Source organism: Camelus bactrianus, chromosome 25, assembly GCF_048773025.1.
Source record: "Camelus bactrianus isolate YW-2024 breed Bactrian camel chromosome 25, ASM4877302v1, whole genome shotgun sequence".
In the NCBI taxonomy this organism is placed as follows: domain Eukaryota; kingdom Metazoa; phylum Chordata; class Mammalia; order Artiodactyla; family Camelidae; genus Camelus; species Camelus bactrianus.
This window is the reverse complement of record NC_133563.1, coordinates 37,418,366-37,442,662: the sequence shown is the minus strand read 5'-3', so window position 1 is coordinate 37,442,662 and position 24,297 is coordinate 37,418,366. Positions and strand designations below refer to the sequence as shown.

General features: G+C 60.7%; 2 protein-coding genes across 10 annotated transcripts in view; one reads left to right on the top strand and one right to left on the bottom strand.

The window, feature by feature from the left end:
- Positions 1-19,089: 19,089 nt before the first annotated feature.
- On the bottom strand, positions 19,090-24,227 carry LOC141575000 (uncharacterized). The gene is made up of 6 exons (XM_074352923.1): positions 24,152-24,227; positions 22,125-22,201; positions 21,192-21,460; positions 20,673-21,104; positions 19,731-19,865; positions 19,090-19,490 (listed from the first exon to the last, which is right to left on the bottom strand). The coding sequence occupies exons 1-6, from the start codon at positions 24,225-24,227 to the stop codon at positions 19,418-19,420; spliced, it is 1,062 nt and encodes a 353-aa protein (XP_074209024.1). The 3' UTR covers positions 19,090-19,417.
- TSNARE1 (t-SNARE domain containing 1) overlaps positions 21,444-24,297 on the top strand; it is an 87,154-nt gene continuing 84,300 nt past the window's right edge. For 6 of the 9 annotated variants that reach the window (XM_074353192.1, XM_074353190.1, XM_074353189.1 and 3 more), the window contains exon 1: positions 21,447-21,604. The gene's annotated coding sequence lies outside the window, so the exon portion shown is untranslated. Of the gene's footprint in view, positions 21,605-24,297 lie in introns of all 9 variants that reach the window. The other 3 variants (XM_074353188.1, XM_074353185.1, XM_074353193.1) reach the window with 3 other exon arrangements.

The window sequence follows — 24,297 nt, the reverse complement described above, 5'->3', positions numbered from 1 at the left end:
GCCCCGCCTTTCTCTCAGCCCACAAGACTTGCTGGCCTGAGGGAGGGGGCCTGACCTCTCCCACTCGCCCCCTGCCCGGAGCCCAGCAGAGCAGACTTGGCCCTAGAGTAACTGAGGGACTGCCTGTCCTGCTCCCCGGAATGGCTACAGATTTTTAGGGAGAACCAGTGACATTTGACAGATTCCACCCCTGGGAGTGTGGGATGGGCCCCTCCCCATCCGGACTGGGACTGAGGCTTCCAAGGCTTGGGGTCCTTCTGGGCTGCCCAGTAGGTGGGCAGCTCTGGCCTGGGACGGGTGAGGGCGCCTCCATGGGCCTCCCTCGCCCACGAGCAGAGGCTGGGCTCCTGCAGCTGGTAGAGCTGTCACCACAGTGACAGAGGGGGCCTCGCTTGGGGCCCAGGTGATGATGCGGCGCCGACTTTGGCCTCTTTGCTCCTGTGCCTGCCACAGCAGGTGGGCCACTGGAGTCCCGCACAGGGCCCGGGTCTGGGGCATACACACCAAACCCTGCCCCCACAGGGACAGGGCGAGTGGGGGTCCTCACATCCATCTCTCTGTGCAATGAGCCCAATGGTACAGCCCACCTACCCCTAGGAGGCACCCTCAGCCTCGGGGATGGGCAGAGAGCCTCGGGAGGGACCTGGGAACTGGCAGCGCGGCTGTGGGCAGGTCCCTTCCCTGCCTGGGCCTCGGTTTCCCTGAAGGTTCAGTGAAAGTTGGGTCAAATCCTCATGGCTGAGAGGCAGACTCCGTCTGGCCCTCCCCCAGCCTGTCCTCCAGCCAGGGCTGAGATCCTGCAGAGCGGACGTGGCTGCGTCTGACTTGGGCTTCAAAGCCTTCAGTGTCTCCCTGCTTCCTCCCAAAGGAGCTCTAACCCCATCCCAGCCTGGACGCCTGCCCTGGCTGAGTTGACTGTCTCTCCTGCCTCATTCTGAGCACATCTCTCCCCACCCCTCCCTGCCCGTTCCTGTCCAAGTCAGGGAAGGAGAGACGGGAGGGGCACGACAGGGACAGAGGCCACACGGGAGATGAGGGCAGGGGTATGTGGCTCTGTGAGACGTGTGGGTAACCTGCGGCGCGGAGCCGCGGTGCACGCCGACCGCTGGGGCCTCTGTCTGGTGTTGATGTTCCCAGGCCTTCTTCTCCCTTCTGGGCCCCTGCAGCCCTGCCCTCCACCGCCTGTCCTGACCCAGAGGCGGGTCGGGGCAGCCTGACCAGGACCAGGCAGGGCTCTCTGGAAGGGGTGGAGGGAATTCCCATGTTGACTTGCATGTTGTCTGCGTTCCAGTCAGAGGTGGAATCAGCTCCCGGGGTTGGCTCCTGGAACTGTGGCTCTCCCAAGACCTTGCCCCTGAGCGGGGCTTGACTGGGAACGGGCTTGACACGCTGAGAAGAATGCATAACATTGGCTCAGCACTTTAAAATTTGCAGAACACCTTCGGATATTTCAAATTACCTCACTCAAAACAACACTGAAAAGTAGAGAGGTCAGGGAGCACAATTCCACCCTTAAAGGAGGGGAAACCAAGGCTGAGAGGCAGTAAGTCAGTGGCGCAAGATCACATGACAAGGAAGTAGCCCCACAGGGTCTGGATCCTGCAAGGCCTTCCTTGCTCTTCCCAGCTCACTGTTCAGCGGACTTGGCTGTTCACCTGCCGGCCTGACTTATGTGGTCCTCTACCCAGAACCTTACAGCGGAAGACAGTGGTCGTAGTGGTGGCGGTGGTGATGGTGATGGTGGTGGAGATGACCATGGTGGTGGTGATGGCGATGGTGGTGGAGATGGTGATGGTGGTGGAGATGGCCATGGTGGTGGTGATGGTGATGGTGGTGGAGATGGTGATGGTGGTGGTGATGGCCATGGGGTGGTGATGGTGATGGTGGTGGAGATGGCCATGGTGGTGGTGGTGGTGGTGATGGCAATGGCAGTGGCGATGGCGATGGCAATGGCGATGGTGATGGTGGTGGAGATGGCCATGGTGGTGGTGATGGCGATGGTGGTGGAGATGGTGATGGTGGTGGAGATGGCCATGGCGGTGGTGATGGTGGTGGAGATGGCCATGGGGTGGTGATGGTGATGGTGGTGGAGATGGCCATTGTGGTGGTGGTGGCGATGGCGGTGGTCATGGCGGTGGTGATGGCCGTGGTTGTGGTGGCAATGACGATGTTGGTGATGGTGGTGAAGATGGTGGTGATGGTGACAGTGATGATGGTGACAGTGATGAAAATGGTGATGGCTGTGGTCAGGACAACAGTGATTCTGATGATGTTGAAGAGAATGGATCTGCCTGGTGTGGATGATGCAGGAATCTAAGGTCAAGAATCTGTGTGGCTCTTTCCTCAATGTTTCCAGAGCCAGCGGCTTCTTTAATGCCTCCGTCCTTCTGCCTGTGGCTTTGCCACCATCCCTCCTCATCCGGAGCTCTGGGAGGGTGAGGGCATGCTCCCTCCTCGGTGCTCTCCCCACAGCCTGCTCTCCCAGGCAGCCCCCTGCTGGCTGTGCCATCTGTCTCTCAGCACTCGGGTGGCGTGGCCTGGCATCCTTATTTCTGGGTCCATCGCAGCCCCAAGCTTGGAAGCTGCCTTACTCGGCTGATGTCTGAAGAGTGGATGCCCGAACAAGTCCAGATGTGGAGATGTAGTAAGACAGGTGAGCCACTCCTTAGACCCCAAGAACCCTCATCACCCTGCAGCCTTCTTCTCCACGCATGCCCACCACCACGTCCCGGGCCAGGCAGGCACCTGCTCCTGTCCCTCTCCACCCCCGTGCTAGGGCTCCGTGTGTCCCAGGGTCTCTGCTGGTCTCAGCCCTGGGCACATACACTGGCACACAAACATGCAGACACCAAGCCCCCTATCCCCCCCACACACACACTCACACACGCACGTGGCCTGGCACACAGGCCTGGATTGCACAGCCAGGCAGGGCAGACCCAGCCTGGGGGGTCTGGTCTTCTGAGCCCAGGGTCCTGCTCACCCAGCTGCACCCCATGTGGCCTTGAATGCCACCCCTGAGCCTCCACAAGGACCCCTGATGGGTGTCACCCAGCCAGTGACATCTCCAGGGAGGGAGCTACGGCTGCAGAAGGATCCTTTCTGAGAACTGACCAACTGGAGAGCCCCCGGGAGCTGGTGGGGTCGGTGCCGCAGGGAGAGAGAAGGGGCCCCATTCTCCCCGGCAGGCTGGTTTCCTGACCTCTTAAGAGGGGCTTAGGTGCGGAGACCCTGCCTCCTTGGGAAGCAGCCAGCTGGGACGTCTGCAGAGGGTCCAGGAGGAGCTCCACCCCGAGCTGGCCACCCCGGATGTCCGAGGTGCCCCTGTACCCCATGTACCCGATCCTTCTGGGGGACGCTGTGCCTGCCCCGTGCCTGCAGGGCTACTGGCTTGTCAGTATTTCACATCTTCCTGGTGCCAAGTTAATGGAGGCATTTTTCTCTTTTAAAACTTATGTAACTTTTCAAGCATGCTGGTGGGGGGGGGTCATGTACTGCGGGACCCCCGCCCAGGACCCGGTTTCTACAGAGCTTTGTGCTTTGCCTCAGATCTCTTCTGGTTTCAAGGGGAGAAAGCCTCTCATACGTGGAAGAGCTCTCCTTGGCGCTCCCGGGCCACACGCGACCCCACCCGTGTTTGCGTCCGCCATTCCTGTGCCTCTCTCTTGAGGCCTCCGGGCGGGTCCGTGGGTTCCCGAGGCGCAGGTGAACGGCATCCTGGCTGCGCCTTCAGCAGGCGGCTCTGTTTGTGCGGTGACTTCACGTGACAGTGGTAGCGCTGAGCTTACTAGTCCTCCTGGCCATGAGGTGCTCTGCTGTGGACTGGGCCAAGCCCTTTCATCTGTCATCCGTCCCCGACCCTGTTCCCGGAGCTCCCACTCCCCCAGGTGCCGTCGCGGGGACAGGCGTTGAGCAGGGCCTGGCCGCTCTCTCCACAACAAGCTGCACGGGCTGTCCTGGGGCGCGTGGGGCGGTCTTCCCCAGGACATGTCTCTAGGAACAGAAGCCCCGGGTCAAGGGGCACGTGCAGCTTGAGCTGTTCCATGTGGATGCTCCGTGGGGGCGCACACACCCTCGGGGGTGCTGGATGTCACTTTCCCTGACCTCGTAGCGGGTCGTGCGTCGGGGGCACGGGAGCAGATCCTATGGTTTCCGTTCATCTTCCTCTGCTCCTTTGGTGTCCCATTGGCCTGGAAGCTGAGCTGGCAGGGACGAGGGATGGGGGCGCTGGAGCAGGCCATCGGAGAGGGCCAGGAGAGGCCTCAGACCCGCTGCCCAGAGGCCTCGGGAGTGGCAGAGAGGCCCAGGGCAGTGCAGGACAGGCCCTGGTCCAGGTGTAATCCTGGTTCTGGTTCCCGCTCTGAGCATCGGTGGGAGGGGCAGCTGTGACTTGTGAGAGAGACCCCGGGGACGAGGGGCTTGTCTTCAGCCCCACTGCCTCCAGCCCTCAGCACACAGCCTTCCAGACTCTGGAACCCCGTCTTCCAACACTCCTCATTTCTGAATCCCCAGAGTCCCTCCTACCTGGCCAGCCAGACAAACTTTGGATTAATGAATGAGCAAATGACCCAATGAATGAATGAGTGAACGAATGAATGAACAAACAAACCAACAGCCGGGGAAGACTTCACTTAGGAGGCAAGACGTCTACTGACGTAAGGATGTCAAATCACCTCCAGGTGTTAGAGGTAACAGGCTTCGACAAGTCTTTGGCGAGGGGGTGGTCTGAGGTCCTCCTGGGCTCTGCCTCTCTGGTCTCTCAGACACCCTTGCCCCAAGCAGACCCAGCATCAGGCCAGGTGCAAGGTTGGTGATGCTGTGGAGGGTCTGGTGGTCTCCAGGGAGGTGACCATGGCCTTGAGTGGTCTGAGAGGAGCCACCTAGGGTGAGGGTCCACCCTGCTGACCGAGTCCAGCAAAGGGGAGGAGGGGCTGGAAATACACCCACGGAGAGCAAGAAGGGGGCCTCTACCTCTTCAGCCGTGGACAGGCCCTCTCTGCGTTCCTGGCCAGGTCCTGAAGAGATGAACATGGGTGACGCTGGAGGCCTCGGGCTGGCTTTTCAGTTCCAGTGCTTGGGGCCAGGAGCCTCCTATGGAATTCCAATGTGGTGTCCTCTGGCCTCTCCAGGAAAGGACACCACTGTGGCCAGGGCACAGTGCATCCGACCCGGACCAGCCTCCTGGCACAGCCCCGAGCCCTCTCCCACACGGCCCCCTGGCAGGACGAGCGGGGGGCCAGGGGGCCTGGCGGTCTGACATGTGACTAAGCCGGAGCTGCGTGCCAGTGAGTGGCGGAACGTTGCCTGCCAGATTAAATTAGGCGCCTCAGAATTAAAAATACATATTTATTTTAACCGGTTGGGGTGTTCGAAGCGAGATGAAAGGGAGGGGAGATGAAATATTACAAATTAGATAATTAGGGCCGCAGAGAGGAGCGTGTGCAGGAATGGGAACTGGGAGGGTGGATTGTGAGCTCCCCGCGCTACGCCAATTTACAGGGAGGAAGAAGGAGTCAGACATAAAGAGGAAAAGAATAAACAGACAGACAACAAAGACCCAAACCAGCCAGCGGAGGGTTCCGTGAGCGCTCCTTCTGTGAAGGGGCGTGGCGGCCTGACGAGCAGGCCTGGGTGGGGTCCAGGCACTGCGTGGGGATCAGTAGGATTCGGCCAGCGACTGGACGAGGCTCACCTGGCTCCGGGCGCAGCGCAGGGCCCGCCCCCGGCTCCGAAGAGCGTGATCCTGTACTTGAGGGCTGGGCTCTCCAAGGGAGAGCTTGAGGTCCCCTGGGAGGTTGCACAGCAGACATTGGCCAGGGCGTGTGGTGCCGTCGATGGCCCTGGTGAGGGCAGAGCTGGCAGGAGAGGTGAGCCTCTGGCGGCATGTGCTCTTCTCCCCGGTGCCCTGACGAGTGACGAGGCAGAAGTAAAGCGGGTGGTGCTGGGGCTGGCCGGGATGCGGCACTGGTTACGAGCGGGAAGGCACGGTGTTGGGGAGATGGTGGCTCGTTGCAGATAAGGAAGGAGGCTGGAGGTGGGGACAGGGTGGCATTTGGGGGCTGGGATGACGCTGATGTCCGGCGGGTGATGGGAGTTCCTGGTTCGCACCTTCTGCCGGGTAGGGCAGGCTCCAATCCCAACTCTGGCCCCTCAAGGCCACGGAGCCTGACGTCAATCACTTCCTGTCTCTGTTGTCTGTGCTCCTGGCTGTGGTCCTGTTCATGCAGTCAGATTTCTCCCCGCAGGCCTGGGGGTGGGAGGGAAAGTGGCAGGCGGGGCAGGGTCGCTGGTGGACTTGGAGGGCAGAGGGCAGCAGAGGTAATGAATTGGCGGCTCCGTGCTGGGCCAGAGTTACCCCGGGTCAGGTTCCTGCCCAGGACAGGCCCAGAGCCCACCTTCTCAGATGGGGTGTGGGGAGGGGGGGCCTGGGGGGCATGCCCTGGAGGGCCTCTACAAGGACAGCAGCCCAGGGTGTGTGCGCGCGTGTGTGCGTGTGCGCGCGTGTGGAGGTGATGGTCTCAGCACGCACCCGCCCTCACCCGAGAATCACACCCCAGCGTGCGCTCCCACGGTGCTCTGAGTGGGATGGCAGGTGATGTGCGTCACAAGTGGGGCCACGGCTGTGGAACCTGAACCTCCCAGGCTGACCTCCTTAGTGCCCGCGGCATTGGCGACCTGCTGGCCCCAGATTTAGATGCGTGAAGAACAGCAGCTCCCCAAACCTGAGAAGGTGGAGAGGCTATTTCCCAACAAATAAAAAGAGAGAGAGAAGAGACACCCTTCCCCCCATCCGTGGCCTGAGAGCAGATCTGTGGGTGGTGGGTGGCTCCCTCACCATCAGCCTGTGGGCCCCTAAAGTGAGAAGCCCCCACTCCCGTGCAGCCCGTGGGGCCTGGCCCCACCCTGGCCAAGAGCTGAATCGGATTTCCTGCAAGGGGAGGGGCGGGGCTCCCTGCGGTCCCCTGGCTCCTGGGAAGGAGCCGCCTGGCCTCTTCCAGAGCCAAGGTGGGGCCCCTGGCGGCCACGGCAGAGCTCCCCTGGGGGCTGCAGCACCACGACGTCCTGGAAGTCTGCATGGCCCTGGAAGCCTCACTTCAGAAATCAGGAAGGCGGGGAGCAGACAGCTTCCCAGCACCGGGTGAGGTGGGGCAGGGTCGGCCCTGACCCGAGGGCTCTACTGCCCCAAGTTTCCTGCCTTCCTAAGGGCCCGTGAGGGAGGAGGGACGCCCATTTTGCAGATGAGTTAGGTATGGTGATGCGGTCTGAGGATCTGGCCTGAGCTCTGCCACAGTGGCGGGTCTGGGGGGTGGGCAGGACACCCGTCTGGTCTGGCGGGGCCCAGACTCCCCCCGTGCCACCCCCACTGCTTCTGTCACTGCCAAATCTGGAGAGAAAGCAGGTGACTGGCATGTGCCTGTGCGTGCACGCGTGTCTGCTGGTGTGTACATGTGCACATACGTGCACCTACATCTCGTGTGCACACACATAGTGCAGTGCAGGTGCATCCTATGTGTGTGCACGCAGGCACATAGTTACAAAAACGCCCAGGCCCACCGCACATGCGCATGTGTGTGCACCACGTGGATGCGCACGGGTCAGGGACACGTGCACGGTGCATGCACAAAACTGTCACACACGGTGGGGGCTCAAGCATGTGGACATAAACACAAACACACGAGGTGTGCGCAGCCCTCACAGTAGAGCACATGGGCACGTGCGTTTCTCACGTGTGTGATGCCAGCCTAGCGTGTGCGTGTGGCAGAAGGGGGGAGGAGTGGCAAATCCCTCTGCCCTGGAGCCTCTGGGTGGCCCGAGGAATAAAGCACTTGGATGGTATAAAGGTCATGCTGTGCTTGTCACAGTCCCAGCGAAGGTGTGAGGTGCTACCTGCGAATTTTAAATTGGGCCAAATGGAGACTGACAGTGTCCTGGGTGGGTACGCAGGGGCCGCCAGGTTCTCAGCTCCAGGCCCGCTGTGTCCAGGGGACACCAGCCCCTCTGCAATGTCTGAGGGATGGCTCCCTCCATGTCCCAGCCCCCCACATCCTCGCCCCGCCATGTGTGTCCTTATCCCCTCCCCTCCAGTGCCCCTCCTCCAGGAAGCATGCCCTGTGTGCCTTAGGCTCCTTTCCTTCCTCAGGACCCTCTCCACACAGGACGACTGAGCCCTGTGCCTCTCTCACAGCACACGTCTCCCCCACAGTATCTTTCAGGAAGACTTCAGTGACTTAGAAACCCCAACTCAAGCTGGCTTAAACCATTAAGGGAATAGATTGATTCATGTAAATAGAAAGTCTGGACGGTGCAAGATTCAGGCAAAGCATGATCAGGGCTCCAGCTCTGCTCCTCTGTCATTCTCTCTTTCACTCTGTCCTCAGGTGTTGACTTTGTCTGCACAATGGCTCCCTTCACAGAGCAGGATAATTCCGCACCCTCACTCTCCCCTGCACCCCACACAGTCCTTCCTCATCGTGTGTCTTATACCTCATAGCCCAAGGTAACGGCCTGAGCTCCAGCTGTCACATCTGCCTTCTGGGCAGCAGGAAGGAGAAAGGGAGATGAAAGGTCTGTACGGGCACTTACCAGAAGTTGCTCACATCCCTTCCCATGAACCCCGTTGGCCAGAACGCAGACTGAAGGCAGACTGCCTTGTGGTGAAGCTACTCCCCCAGCTAAAGACCCAGGGATCTAGTCCCAAGGAAGAAGGGGCCATGGGTAATGGGGGCCTTGGGCAGGTGGCCTCACACGCCACGGACTGGGAGTGCTGGGGTGATCCCAGTACAGGGGCTGCTCTCATAGTCCAGGCCTCAGAGCCCATCAGCTAGCAGAGTCGCGTCCTGTTCCAGGAGCCACGGACTTGGGGATGACCCAGACACTGACCTACACTTGGCCACCTATAGACTGGTGGGGGACAAGCCTTGGACTCAGAGCAGGGGTGGCAAGGGGCACAAGGGATGGTCAGTCAGGTGCAGAGGAAGAGATCCCTTTGCACATTCTGGGCAGGGAGGAGGTGGGGTGGGTCAAGGCGAGAAGACCCCCATGGCTGGGCACCAGGCAGACCACCTGATGGCCACACTGCAGCGGCAGCCCAGAGGTGTGCTGTCCAGATGCTGAAATGGGTTGGGCTGCCGCAGAGAGGAGACAGCAGGCGGAGGGTCTGGGTGGGGCGCTGGGCCCCCGTGTCTGTGCCTGTGCCTGCCTGGCGCCCATGGGCTGGACGTGGCCACAGGGCCCGCAGAGAAGGCTGGGCCTCCTGGCCCCCCCGCCCGGTGAACCCCCGGCAGCCTGGCCCGCCGCCCACGCTGCCTGCCTCCTGCCCTCCCACCTCACCCCAGACCCTCCAGCCGTGAGCCGCTCTCACTCACTGGCCATGCTGGGAGCCAGAGTGTCATTTAATTAATTAACAAGTCCTCTCTGGCAGCAGGAGGCAGTTTTTAGCACAACGCAGTTTGACTGCTGCAATTGGAGGGGTTGGCAGCTGCTGCCGGAGGCCCGGTCGCCACCCTAGGCCCGGCCGCCACCCCAGAGGCCTGCAGCTGCCCTGCCGCCCCGCCCCCGCCCCCTGTAGTCCCTGCATGGCATTGGGGGGTGCCCTGCTGAGCCCATGGGAATTCCTGCACCGGTTTCCAGCCCCCGCCCAGACTCTGCAGATGCCCTTTGATGGTGAACTGAGTTGATACAGACTGACCTGGGGGCAAGGCAGAAGCAGAGGCGAGACCAGCTGTGTGCTGGGAGGGGTGGCCACTGGTTTCAGGTGGACCTGGGTTCAAATTCCAGTGCCTCCTGTACCCACCGCCGCCCTCCGGCTGGGTCCCCGATGCTTCCCTGTAAAGTGGGACAAACATCTCCATCTCAAGGGTGCGGGGTGCACAGCAACCGGCAGGGGCCAGCACATGGTAGGCACCTGATTAACACCAGTGTCCACCTCTTGTGTCCTTCGGAGAGCTGCCAGTCAGATGGGGGGGGGAGAGTCGCTGCTCTCAGAGAGCTAGAAGTGGGGGGGGGGGAACCGAACACCCAGAGGGAGGCGGTAGAAAGGTGGGAGATGGAGGGGTGATGGTTGCCAGCGTGCAGGGCAGGGCTGGGGGCCCAGGGCCACCACTGGTCCTGGCATCCTGATGAGAACACCAGCCTGTGAGCTGCCCCCCATCCCCCACCATCCTGGGGCCTCATCCCAGGCATTGAAACTAGTTAACACGTGGAGCTCTGTGAATTTTAACGTATTTTATCCTTGTTTGTCCGCCACTACAACCAGGACACGGACAGTCTCATTCCTCTCACCCCCGGAAAACTCCCCCAGGCCGCCTGTGTGGGCACACCCTCCCCCGGCCCTCGCCCCGGCCACCACGCAGGTGTCCTGCATCAGCACGGCTTTGTCTTTTTAAAGATGGCACGCCAGTGGAATCATGCGGCAGGCCTCGTTTTGAGGCTGGCCTCCTCTGCTCGGCAGGAGGCTGTCGGAACCCGCCCGCACCCTTGCGTCTCTCAGGCCGGGCTGCCCCCAGCGCGGAGGTGCACGGCTTGTTTAACCAGCAGCCCTTGACGGGCGTCTGGGCTTCCCCTGTCGGGGCTGTTACAAGTAACGGTGCACGAGCACTTGTGTGCGGGCTTTGTGAACACAGGTCTTTGTTTCATGTGGGCAAGTGCCTAGGACGGATGCCCGTTTACTGGGAGTCTCACGGGCCCCAGAGTACGCGGCCATCTCACTTCACAAGCAACCGTCGGACCGCGCCCTGTCTTGCCTTCTCACAGCGGCGAGAGCCCCTGCTGCTCCACCGGGTCAGAGCACTCGGTGTGGTCAATACTCTTTTTTTAAAAAATGTTTTTGTTTTTTGATTTTTTAACCTAAAAAAATTCTCTTGTAATTTTTAATTTTTTGTATTTTAAATTTTATCTTCATTCCCGGTCAATATTCTTTATTTCTGCGGTTCTAATAGGCATGAAGTGATATCTCATTATGGCCTGGATGTGCATTTCCCTAATGACTAAGGATGTTGAATGTTTTTCCATGTGCTCATTTATAATCTGAACACCCTCTTCGGTGAAGTGTCTTTTCAAGTCTTTTGCCATTTTTTTTCTTAACTTTAAATTTCAAAACAGTGAGAGGCTCACAGGAGGTCGCAGACTTGGCTCAGCCTCCCTTCGTCTGGGAGTGTCTCGTCCCACCGTCGCTCCTGAAGGCTGCTCGCCCTGGACGCAGAGGTCCGGGCTGCAGCTCTTGTCTCTCAGAGCTTGGGAACCTTTGTTCCGCTTCCGTCTGGCCTCCGTGGTCTCTGACGAGGCAACCGAAGTCATTTGGATGACTTTCCCCTTATAAACAATCCGTTGTTTTTCTTTCTGCTCCCGAGAGTCAATTCTTTGCCTTCAGGTTTTAGCCACTTGACTCTGAGGCACCTGAGAATGACTTTCTCAGGCTCACTGATCTTCCTGAATCTGTAGGGTTGCGTATTTTATCAAATTTGGGACAATTTCAGCCATTCTTTCTTCAGATATTTTCTTCTCCTCCACACTGTGTCGTCTCCCTTTGAGACCCTAGAAATCTTGACTCCTATTTCATAAGGCCCTGGATGTGTTCTCAGTCCTACGGAGATGTCCGTACTTCCACCTTAGCAGGCGATCAGCCCCGCTGGGTCCAGGCTGCAAGTTCTGACTAGTCTTCACAGGTTGGGAGCCCTACGTCAGGTCGGAGTTTAGAGCCTCTCAGTGCTAGTCAGGTCCGTGCTGTGTGTGGGTGCAGTGGGCACTCTGGGACTGGGCAGTATCTGCCCTGTGGCTAATCTCTCAGAATTTCTGGCCCACTGTTTAGGGTCCCTGCCTGCTGAGCTTGGGGCTGACGTTTGGCAATCATGAGCAAGTCAGGGATCCGTTTCCCGAGCCCCCTCTCTGTGCTCTCCTGATGCCTCCTGTTTCCCGGGATGCTTCCCTTTGGTCTTCCGCCAGAGGGTGGGGTACTCACTAGGACACTCTGCTGTGTGCTTCCCACGCCTGTGTCCGCACCCAGGACTAGGCGGAGTAAGGACAGAGTTAGAGAGAAGGAATGCAGGTCTGCCTCCGCCTGGCCTCCTTGAGAGCAGCTCCTGATCAGAGGGGCCTCTGCCCCCGCTTAGCGGGCTGAGCGCCCACGGCCACTGCAAGGACTGCCTGGGGCTGCAAGTGGGATAACAGAGAAGAGGGGGCATAAACCGGGCATTTCTCCCGCTCTCTCCCAGGGCTAGGAGTCCTCTTCTTCGAGCCAGAACTAGAGGGATTGCCTTTAACTCTCTCTGGGGGCACCAATGCCCACTGCAGGCCTCGGGCCGCTGAGTCCAAGCTGGAGGACACGAGGGAAAAGGGGGGGAAACTCGCCAGTGATTTGAGGGTGCTTCAAAGCCCAGTGTTCCTCCCAGGCACCTGCTAACATTTACTAGCCAGGGTCCTCACGCGGCTGCTCTGTGTGCTCTGGACGGGTTTCGCAGCCATGTCAAGGTGGGGGGCTGTGCCTGCACCGTCCTGCCTAGAGCCGGACCCCCAGGGGACAAACCTCCCCCGCGCACGGCTTCAGCCACTGGGGCGCCCACCTGTCTCCCAGTGGGAGGAGAAGGCAAAAGGGGTGGGGTCCCCTCATTTAGTTATCTGGGACACCGGAGGGTCTAGACGTGACCCACCAGGCACAGCATCATCCCATGTGCAAAGGCAAGCGAAGTGAACCAGCCCCGTGATGGGGCAGGCGAGGGCTGGGCCTCCCCCAGAGCCATTGCTGGCAGCGCAGTCTGAGCATGGCTCTCAGTCTCCCGAGTCATCTGGAATTCAGGAATGGCGGGTGGGATGGAGCATCCTCGTCTGACCGCCTGAAGGCTCCCGGCCTCTCCCGGCTCTGCCAAGACTAAACCCCTCTCCTTGGCCCTGAAGACTAAACCCCTCTCCTTGGCCTTGCCACGGGGTGCGGGCCTCTGTGCTATTAGATGTTTATTCCAAAGCTTTGCATCCTTCTTCATCATCAAAGCATCCATCAGGTAAAGGACAGAATTCCCAGGACTGAGAGCTGGTGGGGCCTCCCCAGGGCGGGGTGGACGGGGCTGCGATGGGGTGAGTGTGGGTGACTGTACAGTGATGTGGCACTGGCACCATGCCCGGAGGTGATGTTGGAGGTGTTGCTGGCCCAGTGGTGACAGCAGGGATGGTGGCCCAAGGCGATGGCTGACAGTGGTGTGACCATTCGGACCTGCCCCGCAGCAGGAGTCCCCGCGGTCACTGCACACCTGGGGCGTGAGCCCGACCTGATGTCTGATGGCGGAGGCTGGACGGTGGCCATGCTTAGTGTGTGGGAACCCGACAGAAGTTTGGCCTAAAGCCGCCCGGGGCTGTGGCTTAGAAGGTGAAGTCTTCTGTTCCCTGCACCCCCTCCTCGCTCCCCCTGACGCTGGAGTCCCCCAGGGAGAGCCCTCCGCAGTCTGGGTGGGGGACGGGGACGAGGTGGTCAGCAGCCGAGGTCCTGGCTGTGCGCAGCCCACCAGAGCACCAACGTCTGATTCCTCAGCTCAGGCAGGCCCAGGACCAAACACTGGGTTTTGGGTCCCACGTTACATGAGGAAACAACCTCAGAGAAGGCGAGTGATTGGTGCAGAGCCCCTTGCTGGGGCGACAGTGTGGGGGTGGGGCCCTGCAGCCTGGCCCACGATCCTCCCCTGACCTCTGCACTGAAGAGCCGTGGACAGGAGTCCACCAGCCTCACGTGGCAGGGCTTGAGCTACGGGGCCAGCCCGGGGGGCGGACGGCGTCAGGAGGCACCAAGATGAGCTGAGGCCAAGGCGGGACCCATCCCCCTGGAGGCTGAGTCTCATCGTCAGTCTGCACCGCTCCTCCTGGTCTGGGGCGGGGGCTCTGCACGTCCTTGGGGGCCTGGGGAGATGGCGTGAGCGGGCTGAGCACCTCCCACTGATCCAGGTGCCTGGGCCCATTCGGAGGGGAGGCTGGCGGGCTGGAGCCCCTCCAGGAGAGGGAGCGGTGCCCGGACACCAGCAGGGCCTTGTGAGGGGCGGATGTGCACCTGTGTTGCAGGGGGTTGTGGGAACCCAGGATGCTGGAGGAGACGAGTGAGGGACAAGAGCTGGAGGCTCCTGGAGCCCGGCGGGGCAGCACTGAGTGTGCGGAGCCCAGCTGAAGGCCGGGGGCCAGGAACTCTCACCCTCACAGGACTGAGGCCCGGAGAGGCCCCGGAGGCTCCAGGAAGGCGGTGAGGTGAGCCCCTCGGAAGGGAGGGGCCCAGGGCGGGGGTAGCAGAGGGCCTGTGACAGAGACTCTCCCTCTAGCCCTGGCCCGGTCCCAGCCCTGAGGCCGCCCAGGCGTGGACGGCCTGTTTCCTGCACACCAGAGCCTGAGCAGCCTTCTCCCCCGGCACCCATCCGAGTCCCCCTCCTTCTGTGCCCACCCGGAGTCCCACTGCCTCTGCTGCCCCAGCTCCTGTCCCTTGGACCTGTCAACACCCTCCTTGCCCTTTCACTCACTAACTCCCAGGTCTCCTCTGAGTTTCAAGGTGGCCTGCCCCATATCTTCACCTCACAGCCCCGTTCTCACCTCCTAGGTGTGGCCAACACTGCTAGGAGCTGTGGCCGCACCTCTGCACAACCGTGGCCATCTGTGCTGTCCACGTGAGCCCTCCCACTGGGGTCCCCCCCCGCAGTGAGCGCTGGGAGGTCTGGCAGAGGCCTTGGCCCCAAAAATCCATGCCCTTGGGACCCTAGCAGCCTGAGCCTGGGAGGATCCTGATCACGGTGGCAGGGGGAAAGTTCTGGATCCTTCATCACAGGCTGTTAGCCCTGTCTCCTCTTGGAGCCTCAGTCGCTCCATCTCTAGTATGAGGGGGTCTAATACCTATTGCATGGACAGCAAGTTCTAGAAAACTCTGCCTGGTGGTGCAGCTCCCACCTCTGTTCAGGTGGGCTGGGCTGAGGGACACCCAGGGACCCACGTCAGAGAGAAGATTTGGCTAGCACAGGTGGGCCAGGGCTGAGGGACGGTGAGCTCTGAGCCTGGTCCCAGTCTGAGCCTCTACCTCCCTGGATATCCCACTGGCACTGTCCTTGGCCAGAGGGAGGCCTGGGTAGGAGAAGCAGAGGGGTGATGCTTATGGGGACCCTGCTCTGAGCTGGGAATGTGGCTCCACTGACGCCCACCACAGGTCCGCACACTGGCCTGAGCCCACACGCGGCTGCTTCTTCTCCGCTCCCTGCAAGGCCCTGACTCCTGGCGGGAGAGGCGGGGACCACGCTGTGCGGTGCTGCTCAGTGAAGCCTGTGACGCCCCCTCTCGCTATTTTTATCCCCACTAAGCCCTATAAGTACGGCAGCAATCACCAAATACAGTCACCGTGCCCAACGCCTCTCGCCCCCAGCGCTGCACACCCGCACGGCTTGGGACCCAGGGCAGAGGGACAGACACACAGGCTCCTGGGGAGGCATGGTGGATCCTCAGCAGGGACTCCTGGGACAGAGCCTGTCCCCCTCCCCACTGGACTTTCTGGCACCTCCCTTCTTTCTTCTTGGTTATGACGTCAAATAAATAGGGTATTTTCTCACCCTGGAGTCTCTGGGTCTCAGTTTCCCCATTAGAGAAATGGGGGAGGGGGAACCAGGGTGGAGTCTGTGTGTGGTTGTCTCCCCACCCCCGATGCCCACTCCTGGCAGGGACAGGGCTTTGCTGGTTTCAGTCACTGCTGCCCCCTGTGTTTGGGCCAGGACCCTCTGTGAATGTTTGTTGAGTGAGTAAATGGATGGATGATGGACGGACAGATGGATGGATAGGTGGATGGATATGGATGAATGGATGGATGGCATGAAATAACCGCCCTCAAGTGCTCAGCATGAGGGGCTGGGTGGGGGTGAGGGCGAAGCCCCTGGGCTTCGTTAGGGCTCTCCCTACCCTTCACCTCCAGGCAGCCCCCCCTCACGGAGAGGAAGACACCCCCGGATCTGTCAAGGCATGGATGGAGGAGGGGGCCTGGAGCTCAGAGCCTGCAGGACTGGTGGGAGGTTCCCAGGCAGGGGGCTCATAAAACCAGAAATCTGACACGTGTGGTGTTCCCCAGCCAGGAGACGCTGCTCTGCCTGCAAGGTGATGGTGCCTGGGGCTGAGAACTGGAATCAAGGCCAATGTCCTCTTTTTCTCGATGGGAAAGGAATGTCTGGAAATGCTGATGTGGCTCAGGACGGGGAGTCAAGGTCAGGTGGGGCCTTGGTCTTCCCTGATCTCTTTCCACTGACCACCATTCTTGGGGCTGGGTGGCCCTGCAAGGGCCTGGGCGCTTGTCCCCATGGCCCTGCTCAGGGCTCAGCCCGGAGCCGCTCTGGCACTGTGTGCTACCCCTGCCCCCAAGCCCTTCCTGTTACAAGGGGATGAAAGCTGGACCCACACTCGTCTGGGCTGAGTAATCACACCTTGTTAACCACCCACCTTGATGGAAACAAGGGAGACACCTGGGAGGTCTGCTACATGGCCAACACTGGGCCAAGTCCACCCAGTAACTGTGCACTGCCCGGTGGGTTCCGAGACCCCCATCCCAAGGCCTTGTAGGCCCTGGGAGTTCCCTGCAGAAGCAGCCCACTGCGGTCCAGCCTGGATTACCCTCCTCTTGGCCTCCTTGACCTCTGAGGGGCCAGAGATGCTGTTCATTCTGGTGCCAGACACCTCGAGCACCCAGGCTCTGTGAGGCCCAGAGGATGAAGGAATACCTTGTCCACCTGTTTTCAGTCCGTAGCTTGACCAAGCGGCAGGTATGGAGCTGGAGAAGGAACCGCCAGAGGTCTCTGGCTGAGAGGGCTGATGGAGCCTGAGGAGTCATGGGGACCCCAAGGAGGGGACAGACCATCGCAGAGAGGGCAGAGCGCACAGCCCTGGGAACCGCAGGCAGCTGTGGAGGGAAGGGCACTGGAACTCAAGCTCCAGCTACTGCTCGGTGGTCGTGGGGGCCACGACCCTGCCCTGGGGCTTGGTTTCCCCATAATAGTCCAGAAAATCTCCAAGACTCTCTTCAGCTCAGCTACTCGTCCACTCATCCACTCACTCACTCAGTCATTCCTTCAATAAACACACAGTGAAAGAAGCCACGTGACTCTCGCTGCCAACAGGTAGGTCTCAGGTTGGGGAGGGTGTGCAGTGATCAGTGCTGTGTAGGAGGCAAGCTGGGTGAGGAGCCTGGAGGAGACCCCAGCCCCAGGCCAGGGGGCAAATGTGTGGGAGGGACAGCCTTGAAAGATGGGTCTGTCACCTTCCAGACAGAGGGGCCCAGCTGGGCTCAGGTGAGAGGCTGCACTTGGAGAGCGGGTGGTCGTGGGCTTGGGACAGGGTCCGGAAGGGCCTGGGACGCTGGACCAGGTGCCTGGATGTGACCCTGTTGTGATGGTGGCCTGGGAAGGGCATCCAGTGGGCGATTCATGCCCCCAAGGCAGACCAGGCACCCACGCCTGGCAGAATAGGGGCACCCGTCTGGCAGGCCTGGGGCGGGTGCGATCCTCCCGCCACCTCGCAGGCCCCGCCTGCTTCACCAGCAACTCTGGGAGGCCGGGCTGGCGGGTGCTTTCCGCCCACACACAGCACATCGTGAGGTTCCAGGTTCAGCAGCTCTCAAGGGGAGGGCGCCCCTGGAAGTACAAAGTGTTGTGATTTTGCAAAATGCTTTTCTCTTTCATTTTTACCTTCACTCATTAGCATTTCGTTACCCCGGTTCCCTGTGTGTAGCGGGTGGGGGGGCTGGGTTCTTGGGGTGGGGGCTGTAAAGTGAGGAGGTGGACGAGACCCTCTCCGAAGTCCACGTGGCCAGTCTACTACTCCACGGCCCGTGACCTTGTGGCCACCACACGCTGAGAGCCCCGAGGCGGGGCTGTGGTTTAAAGTGGAGGCAGAGACCTAGCCTGGGCATCAGGGACAGGCCGGCGGCCCTGGCACGGCCGTGGCCCCTTGCGGACATGTGTGTGCCCCTCCCTGCCAAGGCCAGGTTCCCCACTGTGGCTGAGGGAGCACAGGAGGTGCTCTGAGTGGTGGGGGCTCTGAGGCCATCTGGCTGGAGATGTCAGGACGCTTCCACAGAGGAGGGTGTGACAGCACCACATGGATGTTCAGAGGCTCCTCGTGCACCTGCCGGACACACTCAGCTCACCTCCGGGAAACGCTATCCCTCAAGACTCCACCGTGTCAGGCCTCCTTATCGAGGGGCTTTCCCTGATCCCCAGCCCCTTTGGGTCCCCCATGCCCTTGCACAGCCCCTGCCCAGGTTCCCAGTGCACACCGTGTGATTCACAGTCCACTAGACAGTGAGCACTGTGACAGGGCTGTGTCCTGATGCAGAGACTGATGGTCCCCTCCTCACCTTCTTACTGGGCACAAGAGCCTGGATGGCCCCTGGGAACACAGTCCTCAGGAGGAAGACATTTCCTAGTCTCTCTTGCAACCAGAAGTACCCAAGGGACCCAGTTCTGGCCAAGGGGGCAGGGGGTGGTATAAGCAGATATGGGGTGTGCAATATCTAGGAAGCGTCCTTAAAGGGGTGGGATGGGGGTGAGAGCATGCCTGTGTGCCTTTCCACTGTCCAGTTCTCCACCCTACTGGTTGGAAAGCAGACATGATGGCTGGCACTTACACAGCCATCTTGTGCCATGAGGCAGAAGGCCCATCTGAGGACCAGAGGAGCCACGAGATTAAAGAAATCCAAAGTCCTGTCCTCCCAGCCATTGGGTCTACCTAGACTTGAATGTGTAGCATTAAAAGTGAACATTGTGTTTAAGCCACTGGTATTGGGATTTTCAGTCATTAACAACCGAATCTAACTGTATAGCGTCCCCAGGGTCTAGCATGTTGCCTGATGTTGAAAGTAAGGTTGTGGAATGAATAAACGATGGCAAACAAGATCAGGTAAGATTTGGCAAGAGGAGGGGTATGCTGTGCCAGGTAGCAGGCCTGGGTAGTGGGTGTGGAACAGACAGACCAGCTCCTTGGGGTGTAGAGATGCCTCCCGCTTCAGAGATGGAGGACAAGCAGGCCCTGCCACTTCCCAGGAGGTGGGGCGGGGGGCAACCTCTTCCCTCACTGAGGATGCGATTAGCAAAGACAACAATCAAACACTCCCATCTCGGATTTTCTTTTACTTTTTTCTCTTTCTTTTTCTTTCTTTTTTCTTTTTTTGCCACTCCTGCAAAAGTGGCTGGGAGGCTGTTACAAGTCTCATGCTGGAGTCGGTTTTCTAAGAGCCTGGGGCGAGCCTGGGGCTGTGACGCCACGACTGGTCTTAAATGGTGGTGGGCGATGTTCCTATCTTGGTCGGATCTCTGCTGGGTGCTGGGCCCTTGCCAGCCTCTTCCCAGAACACTTCCTCCCTGTGACACTGCCTCATATAGGTGACGAGGCAGCAGTGTGCCGCCCTCCCATCTGCTCTTGGGCAGGCTCACAGCACTCAGCGGCCTTTGTCTCCTCCATTGCTGCTTTGGAGAACATGCCGAGAGAAGGTGTCACTGGTCAGTGTCACACTGCAACACCAGAAAGTTTGGTATTAGAACAGACCAGGTGCCTGGGGGGGCGGGTACACATCGAGTGAACACTAAGCCTCGTAAGCAAGGCTCCTGTGCTCCCTCTGCTCACACCAAGTGTCCCTTGGAGCGCTGGGGTGCAAACATAAATACATGGGCCTCAAGGAGCCCGTGGTCTGATGGGCACGGAAAAAGCTGAAAAACGTGGTGGTCCCATCCTGATGCACACAGGGGTCATACCAGCTAGGAATGGTGTCAGCCCCGGGGGAGGAAGCAGGGGCTGGTTTCTCCTGTGATGATGAGTCTGTGGTATAGCTGGGGCAGAGGGTAGGCTCCACCCGCAGCTGCTCTGGGACACTGTGCCCGCATTCCAGGCTGGAACAAGAGAAGCGAAGCAGGGTGGGGTGGGGTGGGAGTGGGGGGTGTGTGTGGCTAGCTGGCCACATTAGTCCCTTCTGGGCCTGAAGACTCACTGTATCTTTTGCTGTCGTCCCCCAGGCCCGCACTACCTTGCTGACTTGAGCAAAACTGGGGTTCCACTGTTAAGGGACACAGGAGGGCTGGGTGGCAGTGATGGCCTGCTCATGGAATTTGGTGGATAAGGGAGTCTGTGGTGAGTGAGTGAGGGCTGACTGCTGGGGACTGAGTTAGTGCAAACACCTTCTCTTCCAGGGTGGGGCTGGGCTGGTTTCCCGGAGAAGCTGACCTGGGAGTCAGTCTTCAGGGGATGGACAGGAAGGTTAGGGGGAGGGACACTCACTGCAGAACCCAGGTTGAGTGACCAGAAGATCCTGCACAACCACGCAGAAGCCTGTGTCACCGCTCCTGTTAGAGCAGCGTTTCTGGAGTGGGCTTCAGTGGGCGCTGCAGAGGCCCCGTCTGAGGACCCCGGAGGCAGGACCACATGTGGCACAGCAGATAGGTGCTCGTGGCGCTGTCGCAGCTTCCCCGGGTGCATCCTCCTGGGGTCTCCTCGGCATCCTCCTTACCCTCTCCTGTTGGCTCCAGGCTCTTCCAGGGGAAGTCCTGGTGGAGGGGGCTGTCTCTCCTGCTTCTCTGGGAGGTGCTAGGTGGGGTTACCCCAAACTCGGGGAGGAAGCAGCAGGTACCGAGCATCCCCTCTGGGAAGGCCCCGCTCGCTTCAGCTGGACCGCCCAGTCCGCAGCCCGAGGCAGCACTCACCCGCGCTGTGTAGGCGGGAAGCAGGCTCTGCAGGTGGTCGTCTCATAAGAGGTGTTCTTCACTTTCCCCTCCTTCCCTCCACACCCCGAGGCCGGCTGAGGGTGCGGCGTGGCCGGAGCGTCCTCATACCCGATTGCCCCGCTCTCGGGAGGTGTCTGTCCTGGAGACCTGTCCCCTGAAGCACACCCCGCCGCCGAGGAAACACTTTGCTGTGTGGTGACGACCGCGTCTACGCCTCCGCAGGCGAGGACCAAGGCGTAGGGTCCGCGGGGCACGGGTGACCTTAGACCCGGGCGCCGGCCCTTCGGCTCTTGGGCGTGCAGGCCTCCCGAGTCCTCGCGCCGGCTGCCCGGCCCCGCACGGCCACTGCCCGGCCCCGGCTCTGCCGCTCCGACCCGTGAGACCCGGTCCGGCCTGAGGCGGGGCCGCGCACTGAGGGTCTAACTTCACCTTCAAAGTCGGTCCCGTTTCACAGATGGGGAGACTGAGGCTCGGGGGTGAGAGAGCCGGCCATCTCACAGGCCCGGGGAGGCGGCGGGAAGGGCTCGGCCCTGCTCGAGAGGCCGGGACCGCGCGTTCTCCGGGGCCCTCGGGGCCACAGAGGGGCCGCGACCCTGGGCACCAGAGGGAGCGCCCGCCCGGAGCGAGTTTTCTGGCCCAGCCGGCCGCCGTCTCAGACCGTTGCCGCCGCCCGCGCGGGGCACTCTGGGACTTGTAGTCCCCGGGCGCACGCCGTCCGCGACGCGTCCACGGCTCGGGCGGCCATTGGCTGGCGCGTAGCGCCAGGCCTGACGGGACGGGCGGAGGGGGCCTAGCGTTCCTCGCCGGGGCGGGAGGGGCCGTCACGTGATGTTTGGGTGCCGGCTCCGCCCCCCGCACCGCCCCTCCCGCGGAGACCGCACGGAGAGTGCCCGTGAGGCTCCCAGGCCCAGGTGAGATGGCGGCGCGCGGCGGGGCTGGGCCGGCCGGGGAGGGCCGGCGGGCGAGGCGGGCTGGCCGGGAGGGCGCTCGGCCAGAGGCGGGATAAGCACGGGCCCAGGCTGGGAGGGGCTCGGGGCCCGCGGCGGCTGGGGGCGGGGCGGGGCCGGCGCGGCGGGAGGGGCTCCAGGGATGGGGCGCCGTGGGAGGGGCGGGGCTTAGGGGCGGGGCGCCGTGGGAGGGGCGGGGCGGTCAGGGAGTCCCGCTGCGGTCCGAGCGCTTGGTTTGAGGTCGCGGTACCCAGTTGTTGCTCTCAAGGGACCGTCCTCGTCGCCAAGGGGTGGGAACCATTGGAGGAGAGCCGGACCCGATGCGCCACCCCCGCGTCCCTTCCTGCCCCTCCTCCACGTTTGACTTAAAAAGTATCTCTTGAGTACTGAGGGCTGGGGTCCTCTGGCCCTTGCAGCTTCCAGGTGACCACGCTCTGTGCTGCCCCTACGGAAGCCCTTCAGGAGCCTCCTCCTTACGTCTCACTCCACTCTTGCCCTCTGGGGTCTGCGTGCGCCGTCCAGTGTGGCGGTCACTAGACACGCGTGGCCCCGCATGGAACCCTGCGGTCAGGGCAGAAAGTTCTGCGTTGCGCTGTTTGACCAGATGGGCCTGCTGCCCTTCCGGTCACACGTGGCTCCTCTTCGTCACCTGCCCTCATCCTGCCCTTGTTTTAGTTCCGGGCGGTGTGGCGGCTCACCGTCCTTCTGGAGGTCTCCACGCAGGTTCCTGGCCACCCTCTGCTGCCAGGACCGCTTTTCTGGTGCCTTCTTCTTTCCTTCCCAGCGCGCTCTGTCTTTACCAGTTGTTTGCCTGTTTTCCATTTTATCTTGGGTCGCCACGAGGCAGGGGCTGAGGTGGTTCCTCACTATACCCGAGTGTGGGCTCAGTATCAGGGCGAGATACAGATGACGTTGGTCAATAGTAGGATGTTTTGGTCTGTTAAAATGGTACTTCCCTATGGCTCAGCCTCATGCATTGTAGGTCCTCAGTAGAAACCCAGTGTAGCAAATGCCTGCTCAGGACAGTGCAGGAGCCCAGTTATAACAGTGGCAATGGGAGACAGGCAGGCAGAGAAGGCTTCCTGGAGGAGGTAGAGCTTCCAGGGCTACTTGCACATTTCCCTCCTTTGTTGGCCTCTTGCCCTGACTGCATCCAGGCAACCTTCACTGGGCATTCCTCTCCAGGCCCCGGGATGGGTGCCTGTGCACAGGTGCTGCCATCTGAGGGTTTGGGGGTTTGGGGGTTTGGGGGTTTGGGGGCTCGTGGGCAGACAGGAGTCCTTAAGTCCCTTCTTGCAGGATGAAAGTCAGGATCTGGTCCCTGACTCCTGCTCCAGCCATGTCTTCAACAGCTTGCTTCGTGTGCCCCAGCAGTGCACAGGTCCCGGTTTCCTGCACATTTCATATCTTTTCTCACCAGCATGAGAATGTTCGTGCCTTCCACTTGGAGTGCCTTGTACTCTCAACGCCTCTTTGGATGGATACTTTCCTGTCCTCTGACTCCTCTGGGTTGGCCCACCCACATTTATGCTCATGGCCATAGCACAGAGCACCCTTTCTGTGTTAGAGTTTCGTTGTTCTCTGGTGTCTGGGAGACATGAACTGTTGGTCAAGGCTTAGACTTCTGAACAATGTGCACAGGTGTATCTGTGGCTACTGGTTGTGTCTTGTTTGTGTTTTTTGCTACAAGTGGAATGCAGCCTGGGTGGTTCAGGCCAGCTGTAATTCTTTATGTTCTTTAAATTGTGATTTGTGTGATGTCATCACGACGAACTTGCTAGGCCATGAAGGCAGACCGCCTCTCGGATTCGTCTGCGTTCTGCCAAGACACTCAGCACTGCCTGGCTCCTGAATCTGTGCTGCATCCGTGAATGGAGGGGTTGGTGACGAAAGACTAAAGAGGAGGGAGAATGGACAGAACTGAAGAGTGAAGGGGCCTGTTCTGCCTCCTCCAGGGCCATTACCTTGGGTGTTCAGTGCTAATTCTTGCGCTTGTTTCCGCTCTTTCCTTTGCTTGCCTTTGTCCCGTCCGGGCGCACTGAGGCCCGGAGGGGGATTGTCATTCCCGCTTTTCAGTGATGCACTTGGTGTTCAGGGAAGGCTCCTCCTGCTCCAGGCCCCGGACTCCAGGGCAGATGCTGCAGCCATTTGCCCGTCCCATCTGCCCGCCCTGTCCCCTTGGGAGCCCCTCCCACTGAACGTCTAGCTGTGGCCCCTGTGGCACCCTGTGGCTGTTTGTTGAAGTGAGCAGGGTCATGACAGACCTGAACCACGCCTCCTGTTGGAGCTGCCTGTGGAGCCAGCAGAACCTTCCATGGGAAGGGAGTTGTCTTGGCCTGAGTCCCGGCAGAGAAGACAGGACCCACTACCAAGCCAGGTGCCGTGTCAGTGCCCGGGCCCGTGGACCAATGGGGCGGTGACGCCTCCGGGGGCCCCTGGTTCCCAGCGCCCTGCTGCCATCCACAGCTGTCCTCAGAAGCTGTCCAGCCGTTCCGCCTGGCCTTATCCCACCTGCATGATTGTCGCCCTCGGCCAGGGGCTTGCTGAGGGCCAGGATGGGGATGAAGTGAAGGGAAGAGGATTCCATGCTTGGCTGCAAAGCTAGACTACCGCCTGGAGCCCTTTCCCCTCCTCGATCCCCCTGGGCTGCAGGTGTC

Bases quoted from the DNA above. Each gene is read 5' to 3' on its own strand.
- LOC141575000 (XM_074352923.1), bottom strand. From the start codon at position 24,227: ATGGAATCCTCTTCCCTTCACTTCATCCCCATCCTGGCCCTCAGCAAG. The intron at 22,202-24,151 runs GTGGGATAAGGC...CCCTGACCGCAG, and splicing joins CGAGGGCGACAATCATGCAG to GGTTCCATGCGGGGCCACGC. The intron at 19,491-19,730 runs GTATGACCCCTG...CTGGTGTTGCAG, and splicing joins GCTGACACCATTCCTAGCTG to TGTGACACTGACCAGTGACA.